Raw genomic sequence first — 12,693 nt, 5'->3', positions numbered from 1 at the left:
TAGGGGAGAACCGGCAGCCTCAGCATCTCACACCGTGCTTTGCTGGGCATGCAGAAGGTCCCAACCAATGTTTTTTCAGGTTGTTAATGACGACTAAACCTCCCAACTCAAAATTCAAAAACCTGACAGCCCTTCAAAAATTGAACAAGAGTACTGTACATGGTTGTTCTAGGTACTTACAGAAAGCAAAGCTAGAGAAATCATAAATTATTAGAAAGCAGATTTAGGGCTCAAAGTTAAGAAAATGTTTCTTTTATACAGATCTGTCCAACAATGGAATTGGTTGCCCAATGAGATGGTGAACTCCCCATCACGAGAAGTAGCCAAGCAAAGATTAAAAGACCATACATACGCTAAGGAGCTGCAGAAGAGAGTCCTCAGGTAATCTCTAAGGTCCTGTCCTGCCCAAGATCCCACAAAATGAAATGTACAGGAGAACAATTACAGACATATCTCGTAAATCATGGAGCAGCAGAATTGGCCACTACCTTTTAAACTTGAAAGAAGTACATTTACAGCAAATACAAGTATGACTTTATGCCATGGTTAATAAGCTCACAGACCTCATTACTCTGAGTTGAAAACAGAAACAGATCCAAGAAGGGCTTATGTGAATGAATATTCCACCCAAGGCAGGTTACCAAAGGCAGCGAGAGATGCATGAGTACGGTCCTCCCCATAAAGTCTGCCATCATGGCTGACAAGCTTGCCCACCCCGAGGACATTCCCATACCACACTGTCAGGGGCAGCACACAGAATTGGATAGACTGCCAATTTTGTCAAGTGCTCGCCATGAAGAAAGGCCCCGCAAAGCACCTTCCTACAGTAAGCTGGCCTTTGATGCCCTGAATGATGCCTGCCAGGTGAGGAGCACAGGTGTCATGGTCATGCAGAGTCCAGGCCCCACTGACCACACACTGCCCCCTCAACCGGGTGAGAGATAAGACCACAGAGAGAGCTTTCTTCCATGAAGCGTCACTCACAGCCTCGACAGAGCCTGGTTATTCTGGAACAGCAGTTCTGGCAATGCGTACAGCTGGTTCCGGTTGAGTCGTCTAAAAAAGAGAAGAGAGGAGGAGTTGGAGCTGGCCGGGGAATCCAAGGGACTTTTCAGAAAGCACTGGATTCAGAGTCAGAGGGCCCAGGGCTCAAATCCTAACATGTCACTGTATAACCCCAGAGAATCCCCTTCTCGGAGCCTCCGTTTCTTCATCTATATAAAGTGGGAATTCCGCCATCCAACCCTTGGGGAGGACAAGAACATCTCTGAAAGCCCCTCAACCAAGGACCTGACATGTAGTGGGCAGTCAGTAAACAGAGCCTCTTTCCTTCCATTACGCCCTCCCACACCCATCATCATCATCACTTTACATTTGCAAGGCCCCGTGTAATTAATCAGGCACTGATTCAAATATTATCTCAGTTTGTGAGCTGGACACCTGACTACCCTTGAAAAGTGAGACACACCCTAATGGGATAGGACGTGCCACAGGGTTCTGATTCTTTATCGTTTTCATCCACATTTGGCTCAGTGGTGACTCAACTTTTTTATTGTCTGCTTTAGGTCTTTTTTCAGAATGAAAATACCTTTATTGATTTTTTTATTTATGAAAATGCATGCTTAATATTTTTAAAAGCCTCAAATAATAGAAGAAAAAGCATTCGGCCACCTGCATTTTCCTCACACAACAATTTGTGGATGTCTTTCCATGCCAAACAACAGAGGATGACACTTTTAATCGTTTTATTTTTAGTATGTCCATCATTTTTTTTAATTTTTAAAAATTTTTTATTGGAGTATAATTGCTTTACAATGTTGTGTTAGTTTCTGCAGTACAATGAAATGAATCAGCTATATGTATACCTATATCTCCTCCCTCTTGGACCTCACTGCCCCCCACATCCCACCCCTCTAGGTCGTCACAGAGCACTGAGCTGAGTTCCCTGTGCTATACCACAGGTTCCCACTAGCTATCTATTTTACACCAGATGGTGTATTTATGTCAAACCTAATCTCCCAATTCATGCCACCCTCCCAATTCCTCTATTGGTGGACAGACAACTATTCAGTATTATAGACACAGGCAGGAGTGAGAAGTCTGGTTCTGGAATGTGACCTGAAAAGACAACGCAGAAAGGACTCAGACTTGTCCCAGGAAGGCAGTGAAGTTTAACCAGACTCATCTTGTCACCTTAGGCAACCAATTCTCTGACACTGAAGTGTAGCACTCCAGCCCAACTGGGGTGGGGGGCAGTGACACCTATAAAGTATGGAACCTTGGTAATCACACTGTCTACGGACCACCTGCAGGGACATCACCAGGGAGGTGGTAAGAGCTGCACTATCCCAGGCTACCCCAGAGCTGTTGACTCAGGATCTGCATCTCAACCAGGTCCCCAAGTGATCTGGGTGCACGTCAAGGCTGGAGAAGCACTAGTGTAAAATGCAGCCCCTGCCCTCCAGTCTACCGTATACATTTTTTTTTTAATTTTTATTTATTTTTGGCTGTGTTGGGTCTTCATTGCTGTGCGCGGGCTTCTCATTGTAGTGGCTTCTCTTGTTGTGGAGCATGGGCTCTAAGCACGCAGGCTTCAGTAGTTGTGACACATGGGCTCAGTAGTTGTGGCTTGTGGGCTCTAGAACGTAGCCTCAGTAGTTGTGGTGCACGGGCTTAGCTGCTCCGCGGCATGCGGGATCTTCCTGGACCAGGGCTCGAAACCGTGTCCCCTGCATTGGCAGGCAGATTCTTAACCACTGTGCCACCAGGGAAGTCCCTCTGGTCCACTCTTGTGTCACAGAGCCCACCACAGTGCCTGGCACATAGTAGGCGTGCAACACATTTATTTGCCAAATGAATACATGACATTAGCTGAGCTCAGCTAGAGGCACAAGAGAGGTTTGGGTAAAGCTTTGGGGGGTCTAAGAAGATGTCCCCACATACGGGGGCTGTCAGAGGGCTATCTTTCTTTTTTAAAATAAGCTGATCTTTAGATATGTAACCAATTTTCTTTCTTTTTTAAAATATTTTATTTATTTATTTATTTGCTTACTTATTTTGGCTGTGCCGGGTCTTAATTGCAGCATGCGGGATCTTTAGTTGCAGCATTCGGACTCCTCAGCTGTGGCATGCAAACTCTTAGTTGCGGCATGCATGCAGGATCTAGTTCCCCGACCAGGGATTGAACCTAGGCCACCTGCATTGGGAGCGTGGAGTCTTACCCACTGGGCCACCAAGGAAGTCACCATCAGAGGGCTATCTTTGATGAGAAGGTGAGGTTTTGAAAGTAAAACTCGCAAAGTAGATTGGGAGCAGATCCTGTCTGGCCTTGAGGGCCAGGCTAAGGGGTCTGAATTTTTTTAAAAACTTTATTCTATAAATTTATTTATTTATTTATGGCTACGTTGGGTCTTCACTGCTGTGCACAGGCTTTCTCTAGTTGTGGTGAATGGGGGCTACTCTTTGCTGTAGTGTGTGGGCTTCTCATCGCGGTGGCTTCTCTTGCTGTGGAGCACAGGCTCTAGGCACACGGGCTTCAGTAGTTGTGGCACACAGGCTCAGTAGTTGTGGCACACGGGCTTAGCTGCTCCGCGGCATGTGGGATCTTCCTGGACCAGGGCTCGAATTCGTGTCCCCTGGCAGGCGGATTCTTAACCACTGTGCCACCAGGGAAGCCCTACCGTATACTTTGAATTTCTCACAACCATCTCCTTTAACAGTTCTAGAGGATGATAAACCAACTGGAAAAAAGCTTTCTTTTGCTGGGAGGAAGGAAGAAATATAATTCGATGTAGCCAGTAGTAACTGGTCTGTGGTTACCTCCTAGGAGGTCACTTTTCATCTGATATGTGAGAAAGGTACCATTTTCTAACACGGTACAATTAGGGTTGCAATTTTAGACAAGCTGTGAGAAGTTTACTCTAAAGGGCAGGCTCCTAGGGAAACACATCACTGCCTCGGAAAAAAAGGGACCACCAATGTAATCTTAAAGCAACAGGAGTAGACATCAGATCGCTCCAAGTTCCTTAACCTCGTCTAATAAATTAATCCTGTATTTCCACTGCCTGGAAATCACTGGGTTTTGTTTTGTTTTGTTTTCCCCCAAGACCTTCTCATTTTTCTGGCTTTAATTTCTGAAAAACACTTAAGAGGAAAAGGCTAGTTTAAATAGCTAGTTTAAAGTAGAAAATCAAAGGAGGGACCCAGTGTGGTGAGGGACCTACAGGAAGCTAAGAATAACAACAATAGTAGTGAGTCCCAACTAGCCTTACCTTACTCTGTGCCAGGCACCAGAATAAACGCGTTATAGGCATTACCTCACCATCAGAGGGAAAGCAGAATGAAAAGGTGCGTTTCTCTCTCTTGAGTACAAAGCATCACGGTCATGCACATACCCTCCCGTCTCCTCCCAGAAACAACCCCAGGGGGACGGTTTGACAATCACCATCTCACCACGTGGCAGGGCTCTCAGTTCTCAGAATATGTTTGTAGACTTCGTTGAGCTGTCTCTTTGATAGCTGAGGGGACTGGGATGCCCAGAGATGAGTGGCTCACCCAAATCACCACCGAGTGGGAGAGGTGGGTTCTGAAGCCTGCCTTTCCCCGTCTCCCACCTCGGCAGCCTCCACGTTACACGGTCACCCTCAGCCGGCCCAGGGTGACCGAGCGCCCCGCCCCCCAACATCAGACAACCGATGCCTGTGACCCACCAATCCTCACGGCCGGCAGCACCGCACACTTCTGCTTCTGCGCTCGAGTCTGTAACTGCGCACAAGAACCAATCATGTCTGTTCCCAAGCTGTTTATGCCAGAGGTACTTATAATTACATAATTGAACTGACAATTACCTAAATGAACGAAATATCAATACTAGCATGAAAAGAGAGAGTCATCTCTACAAAAACTGGTTGAATGCCTTGGTAAGAGTCAATAAAAGGAAAGTTGTTAATTAAAGAGTTGTGGAATTAAGTAAAAGACTGGGCGGCAGGGGACGAGCAGGGGAGTCACAAAAGAAATTCAGAATTCTCCTGCCAGATTGCTTCCAAGGGCCTCTTAAGAATCTCATTCCACCTTAAAGAAACCAAAACCAAAAATCGTAAGCAGGGTATATGTGTGTGGTTTAGGCGAGGAACATAATACAGAACTCCAATCAGCATCTCACACTAAAAAGTAAGACCTTGGCCAAAAAATAAATAAACAAAAACGGGGGCGGGGAGGGTCAGTAAATGCACATTATATATTTTAACATAAAATGAAATGTTTAGAGTATGTATGGGTTTTATGACTCCCCACTTTATCCAACTTTTATGATTAACTGATCCACCATTGGTCTCTGACAATTCAGAGGAGAGGGCCATCCACGGCCAGCACTGGACGTCCCCAGGGACAGAGCAATCACACACCCCAGTAACTGCCCACCACGCAGTTGCTGGTGACCCACCCCGGAAGAAAGGAACTGGAAAAGGACAGAAGGGACAAAGTCTGCAGTGACACATTATGACTCAAAAAGAAGCTCCATGCCCAGCCTTGGGTGGCAGCAGCAGATGTGACATGGGCCACCAGTCATGTCTAGACTCCTTCCCACCTTTCCTCCTTCCCCAGGGCATGGCAGCCCCGGAGCTGGAGCCGGAATGGGTTAGGACCAAATCAGCCCCTCATAACCAGGTCATGAACGCGTATTTTGTTCTGAGCATTTTAAAGAAAACTAACACAGGATGAATTATCTGTTCTAGCTTTGGGCTCCTTACGGCTCCATTTTAGGCCTGGATGAGGAAAAGTTCAACTTGGTTTTTGTCCAGGCAGCAGGAAGGCAACCATATTCTTTCCAGTTATTTAATACCTTATTTATTTAATACCTTATTTTCTTTGAAGTAAAAGAGAAAAGTAAGGTATTAGGTTACAGCCATTAAGAGCTCCGGCTCTGGAGGCAAAATGATCCGGGTTCTAACCCCCGTTTCTGCACTTAACCATTTAATAATCATCTCATAAGGCAAGTGCCTTAACTTCTGTGCACCTCCGCTTCTCTGTGGTTATCTGTAAGATACCACTGACCACAGTGTTGTTTTAAGGATTAAATGAGATATTAGAGGACAAAGCACTTATCTTGGTGCCTAGCATAGAGTAAGGCAATCAATAATAGCTATAATTATCATCATAAACTCATTGGAAAAAAATCCACAAAAAAAGAAAAGCATAAAGAATAAAGTTAACTGTTATCCCATCACTCCAGGTGATGAGAGTTAATAGTCTCATTTATTTTCTTCCTCCTGTATTCTGTACATATACAAGTTGATTTTATTTACACAAATGTAAATGTGTAAATAAAATCCTGCCTTTCATTTATTAAAATCCTGCCTAGTATAAATGTACTCCCTGCCTTTTCCACTTAATGTGATATTGTAGACACATTCCTATGGCCTTAATAGTTCTTCAGAAATGTGATTTTATACCTTATATCTCCACCAGAATGGGTGTTTCCAATTTTTTTGTTGTAGTTAAACAATGTGCAATGAAGATCCTGATATATAAATTTTTAGCCATGTCTCTGATTATTTCCTTAAAATCAAATGGACTTTCTGGTTCAAAAGGCAGGAACTTTAGAACTCTGGACACCTACAGCCAAACCAAAGCAGAAAAATGAGGCCGGTGACCACGATGAATGTGAGTGGCCATCACCCACCTCACCCATACTGCCGCCTTTTTTTTTTTCATTATTGCCAATCTGAAATCTGGCAAAAACTGATCAAGACCTATTAACTCAAAAGCCCCCTAAGGAACAAATGATGCAAATCAGAAAACAACACCTTCAGTTCTGTGTTGTGGCCTCAAGCACCCAAGACACTGCTCCTAAGGGCTTCCCTGCGGTTGGTCCCCCCGGCACACTAGTGCTTCCTTTAAAGCCTCACAAATCAATAACAGTGGTTATGCCTGGAGTACAAGATTATAAGAATAAATTTCACTGCCTCTGTACTGTGTGGATTTTGTGCCATGATGCGTTCTCAGGGAAAAACAACAAGGATAGCCTGTGTTTAGAATATGCAGTGAGGACACCTCCAGCTGTCTCTGCCATCATCTCATGATGACGCTGCGACCCCTTCCACGGCTACAGCTGCCCCTGGCCCCCATTAGCAGGCGGGAGGCAGGCTGGGCGTGCAGTCCTGTCCCTGAGCACCCCCTCCTGCCACCAGGCTCAGCCTCTCGAGTCCACGCGGCGCCAGTCCCCACCGCCCTCCTGAGCCTGTGCCCACAGATACTCACAGCCGCTCCAGTTCCTTCATGTCGTCGAAAGCCCCGCGTTCCACCACTCCAATCTGGTTCTCCATCAGCTGCCTGGGGAAGGAAAGAGACAAGAACAGCTCCGGGACGGTGGACGAGGACTCCTAGAGACAGCTGGCACGAGGGAGTGAAACAGGAGCAATGCCCGCGACGCACACAATCCGAGCCCTGGCCTGAGCCAACAAAACTTCCTCACAGCTTTGCAAGTTCCCGACACAGGCTCTTCAACACACCCAGGTCCAGCAGCCAGATGTGCTTCCGGCCCTACCCCATGCTAACCCGCTGAAGCTGCCTGCATGGCAGAAGGCCACAGGCCACCAGAGCACCAGGCCATCGCTCCAAAGGCATGCTCGGGGAAGCCCGCACCCAGGCAGTGGGGGCTGGCTCTGTGCTGCTGGCGCACGTGCCCTTCTCCGGCCCAGAGCGTGCATGTCCCGGGGAGCAGAGCAGGGGAGATCGGCCAGTAGCGGGGGGGAGAGGAGCATGTACCAACTGGGTCCAGCCCACACGTGCGGCAAACACACTCTGCAGTTGGCAGACAACACCCCCGCTGCCTGCTCCCCCGCTCCGCCTGGCCACATCTGCTGCCTACTGAACCACCTGGCTCTGGGGGACTCTGCCCCTCCTTACCACCAACGCGCCCTGAAACCCAGAACCTCCAGCTGGCAGGGCAGCACTCTTCACCGGCAGATCACTTGCTGCGTGGTAATTTTTGAGCTCATCAAGTATGTCTTTCTCCCGTGTTTTCCCCTCCCTACTCTCAAGCAGGTGGCTTATGTGCTCCCGCAAGCGCCTCAAATGAAGTTTGGGGCTGGGCAGGGGGCAGAAGCTGCCACCAGACACTTCTCTTCCTCTGCTTTGTTTCCAAAAACGCTGTGCTGTTGAGGAGCTTATGCTGGGTGGTGTGCGGGGAGGTGGGGGGAAGGGTAACACCAGGCAGGAGGGAGGGCTTCCCCAGACTCCGAAGAGATTCCTCAGCCTGGGAAGGGTTCCGAAGTCAGTGGTTCTGGAGACGCAGAGACCCCTTCCCCAGAGCCTGACAGTTACAATCCCAGAAAGGATCGACCACAGGGTCACCAGCTCCTCCAAAGACCTTCCGAGCTGCAAAGTCCATAGTTCTGAAAGAACTGAGGCCCCAGGACCCCTGCATTACCCTGGGAGTAGGGAATGAGGGACCCAATGACTGTCTGCTAATGAATTTCCTGCCAGCCAGGTGGGATGTGGGCTCAAAGTCGAAACTGATGCAGAGAAAATTTTAAAATGCCCTTCTTCCCTGCACACCTGAGTTTGTGGGCTGAGACACCCTCACATCAGAATGCACGCATGTAGGGGTGTCTCTGCACCCCAAGATCAACAGAGCAGGAGCGGGTGAAGGGATCCACCCCTTCCCCTTGCTCCTCAGCCCTGCACAGCCTGACAAGGCAGGTTCCTTCGCTGGTTGGTGGCCACCCCAAAAAAGTCATGCCTGCCACCTCCAATGTTGGCCACTATCAGGCACCTGAGGGGAGTCACCTCTGTCCTCAACGGCTCCCAGTCACTTCCTCCTCAAGTCAGGGGGTCTGTGGCCTTGCTGGGAAGTCTTTCTGGGGCACAAGTTCAAAAGAGCTGCGGAGACTGTTATAGACTGAATTGGGTCATCCCCCCCGCCCCAAAATTCATACACTGAAGTTCTTACCCCCAATGTGACAGTGTTCGGAGATAAGGTACGTAATTAAGGCTAAATGAGGTCGTAAGGATGGGGCCCTAATCTGATAGGACTGGTGTCCCGGTAAGAAGAAGAGACAGCAGAGATCTCTCTGTGTGCACACAGAGGAAAGGCCACGTGAGGACGCAGCGAGAAGGTGCCCGGAACAGAGGCCTCCCACAGACCAACCCTTACGGCCTCCAGAACTGGGAGAAAATTAATTTCTGTTGTTTCAGCCACCCAGTCACTGGTCTTTTGTTACGGCAGCCTGAGCAGGCCTGGTCTTCCTTCACCCCAGGAGCCAGCCAATGGACAAGGCAGCCCCATCTTCCCAGGTCCTGCCAGGAAGTGACTACTGGTGCCCACTCCACGCCCAATTTTCTCAGCCATACGGGAGACAGTGGCCACTCTGGGTCAGGACTTGGCACACCTCCACCCACCCGCTCACAGCATCCCAAGACTGACCGCGCAGGGGAGGGGCCCAGCTGGCCTACAACCCTACGACCCACAACCAGGGCTCTGCCGTGAGACCGCTGCTGAGGGGAGGGGGCAGGCGAAAGGTCATAAGCGGCAGCAGCATGCCATACTCACAGCACCCGCAGCTGCTTGAGTCCCGCAAAGTCATTCTTATGGATCCGAGTGATTTTGTTGCCGTTGAGTTCCCTGGGGGAGGAAAGGAGAGAAGGAGATGGTGAGCTGCCCAGGGTGCCCCCAGGCCAGGGCTCCGCTCCGGGCTCCCTCTCCACGTGGCTTAAGTCAACCATCTCACCAACGGGGCTGGGTGCTTCCCAGCCAAGCCCCGGGACCCCCAAGTCTGTGTCGTCCTAACAAGCCGGGACCTCTTTGCAGCAGATGTTTGACCAACAGGAACGCACAGGGCACGGACTCACTGCAGGGAGTGCTGTGGAACCCCAAAACGCAGCTTTTGCCCTGAAAGGGCTCAGTCTCGTTGGAGAGACAAGACATTCACACAGGAAAGAATTTAGAAACTAGCCAATTAGAGAGGCTCTTCAGGTAGAACCCTTGCTGAGCCCCAGTTTCCTCATCTATAAAATACGGATAATAACTGTCTACCTCATAGGAGTAACATGAGGCATAAACAAGCAAAGAGCATGGCCTGCACCTAGAAAGGGGCCCCTTGGGGATACCAATGCCATCATCTGGTGGCACTGGTTCCCACAAGCTGTCCAGATTCCAAGCAGGAGAGCGCAGGGAGGGCCATGCCATTTAAGGGGACTGAGGACGTGGGACTCAAGCTGAGGTCCAAAAGACAAGGCAGATCTGTAGCAAGAGGGATGGAACGGACACTCCAGGGAAGGAGAAAAGCTGGAGTATCTGGAGGGCTGCGAGCCGTGGGAAGCAGGGTTGGGGGAAGGTGGGTCGAAGCCAGAGGGCCTGAGAAAGGAACAGAGGAAAGACAGGGAGCCAGTGAGGCCTCCGGGCAGGAGCTGCCATGAGGCCAGTCCTGCAGCGGGGACAGGAAGGCAGGGCCCAGGAAGGGAGGCCGAGCCCCGCAGTGACTCACACCACCAGGGCCTCCAGTCCTTGCTCCCTCCCAAGACCACGTGCTCCTCCCTCAGCCCTTCCAGTCATGCCCTGGGCACCTTGGACATGGACCCCACCTCCCGCCCCCTCCCACCCAGCCTCTACTGGCCACTCCTCTTCACAGGGAGCTGGCCCAGCCTTGGAAAGGCAGGCCACTCCAGGGGTCAGGCACCCCACTCCCCAGAAAGTTCTTCCACTGAGCCACACACAGCGGAATCTCACTCAGGCCCAGTTCCAAACCCAGCTGTCACCTCCACATCTCACCTGGCTTCCTGTGCAGCACCGTGTCCACAGCCACCCTGCCCCCTCCTCTTCCTCACCATCATCGCGACCCCCGTACACTTAGCAATAACTTAACTGTGCTCGCGCGCACACATCCACGCGCACAGACACTCACACGCTCTACCTGCGGCCCAGTCTCCTCATGTACCAACTCTGGTCAAAGGTTCCAAGTGTTTCCGCCATCCCAACCCAAGTCCAAGCTACTCTGAAAAACCGCAAGTTCCCTTTCCTAAGAGTGTTTCAGAAGTGTGATGTTCTAGAGCTGCTTCCACTAAGAACAAAATGTTATTGATTTCCACACACTCTGGGAACTGGGCTTTGCATACATCCTTACAAGATGCTGGAAGGTAGTTATCGTGCCCATCTTACAGATGAGGAAAAAATGTCTCAAAGAGGTCTTCCCGAGGTCACCACCTGGTAAAGGACAGAGCAGGGATCTGGACCCGTAGCCGTCTGATCCTAGGGCCCAGGCTTCTTCCACCAGGACAGGCTCTCTCCCCAAGTTGACAAGCTGATAATTTATTCAACTCATCACTCTCTCTGTCCTTCCCCTGGGCCTGGCTCCTGATCCTTTGGAGCAGCTGGAAAAAGTCATTCCCTGTTCCTCAGCTCTTTTCTAACAGGATCTCTCTGAGGGGTTTGAGGCCTCTCCAAGGTAACAGGGCCATTGGTGAGAGCACCAGACAGAGCCCCTTCCCGCCCTAAATGCTGGGAGGATGTCTTCTCCACGTGAGATGGGCTCTTTTCAATGTAAAGGCCTTTTTTGTTGAATGAAATATTCTTCCCCAAAACGGCCACCTCTGAGCCTCTCTTTGCTGCTCCCCCTGCCACACGACCTCACTTCAAACAAGGAGAATGTCATCTCAAAGCTCTGAAGACTGGTTCCCTCCACAAGCAGGCGGTTTCCCCTGGGCTATCCTGCTCAAACTTTCATCCCTGAACCCAAAACCACAAGGAATTTGGGGTGTTTTTATGGGGTTTTTTAAAAAGATTTATTATTTATTTATTTGTTTATTCATTTTTGGCTGTGTCAGGTCTTAGTTGCGGCAGGCGGGATCTTTCGTCGCAGTGCACAGGCTTCTCTCGAGTTGTGGTGTGGGGGTTTTCTCTTCTCTAGTTGTGGCCCGCAGGTTGCAGAGCACATGGGCTCTGTAGTTTGCGGCACATGGCTCTCTCATTGAGGTGCGCGAGCTCAGTAGGGGTGGCACGCCAGCTCAGTTGCCCCGCGGCACATGGGATCCTAGTTCCCCAACCAGGGATCGAATCCGCGTCCCCTGCACTGGAAGGCAGATTCTTAACCACTGGACCACCAGGGAAGTCCCGGTTTTATGTTTTTGATTATAATATATGTCATCATTGATTATAAAAGCAAAAATATTAAACTTAAGTGGACGTCAACAGAGCCACGGTTAGTTAAATTTCAGTACATCTGTGAAACTGAATGCCATGCAGCCCTTTGAAACAGTACAGATCCCTTTGTATTGACAAGGGAAGATGTCCCTGATACAGCCCCTGGGAAAAGGGTTTCAAGACAGCTTGTATGCCCCGAGCCCACTTATGTAAAAACTCATAGGCATATCAGTAGAGGTATATGCATAGAACCAGTTCGCTGGGGGCTGTTCGCTGCATGTGAGTGCCTGTAACCACTGAGTGCTGGGTCTTCAGGGGAGGGACTTCAGCTTCCTTTTCATACTTTTCTGCATTGTTTGACATTTTTTAAGAGACATCTCTATTTTTAAAGTCAACAAAATAGGCAAGTTATTGTGCTGAAAAATACGAGTAATATATGTACATTATTGAATTTTTTCAATTACCTTAAGAATGAAGAAAAATCACACATTAGCTCATCACCCAGAAAGAATGCCTTGTTAATATTCTGGAATATTTTCTCTCAAACCTGTTACCTT

At 49.3% G+C, this 12,693-nt stretch overlaps 1 protein-coding gene across 1 annotated transcript in view; it reads right to left on the bottom strand.

Annotated features, from left to right (window-relative positions):
- Positions 1-12,693, bottom strand: part of SLIT1 (slit guidance ligand 1) — a gene marked incomplete at its 3' end in the record, with an annotated part of 171,469 nt that overhangs the window by 140,624 nt on the left and 18,152 nt on the right. The window contains exons 2-4 of the mRNA XM_082854318.1: positions 9,551-9,622; positions 7,258-7,329; positions 985-1,056 (exon numbers count right to left, since the gene is read on the bottom strand). Coding sequence (XP_082710444.1) covers positions 985-1,056; positions 7,258-7,329; positions 9,551-9,622 — 216 coding nt within the window. The remainder of the gene's footprint in view (positions 1-984; positions 1,057-7,257; positions 7,330-9,550; positions 9,623-12,693) is intronic.

Source organism: Leucopleurus acutus, assembly GCF_964270905.1.
Source record: "Leucopleurus acutus genome assembly, chromosome: 14".
Lineage (NCBI taxonomy): Eukaryota > Metazoa > Chordata > Mammalia > Artiodactyla > Delphinidae > Leucopleurus > Leucopleurus acutus.
The sequence above is the reverse complement of the archived record's forward strand: the minus strand, read 5'-3'. Positions and strand labels throughout refer to the sequence as shown.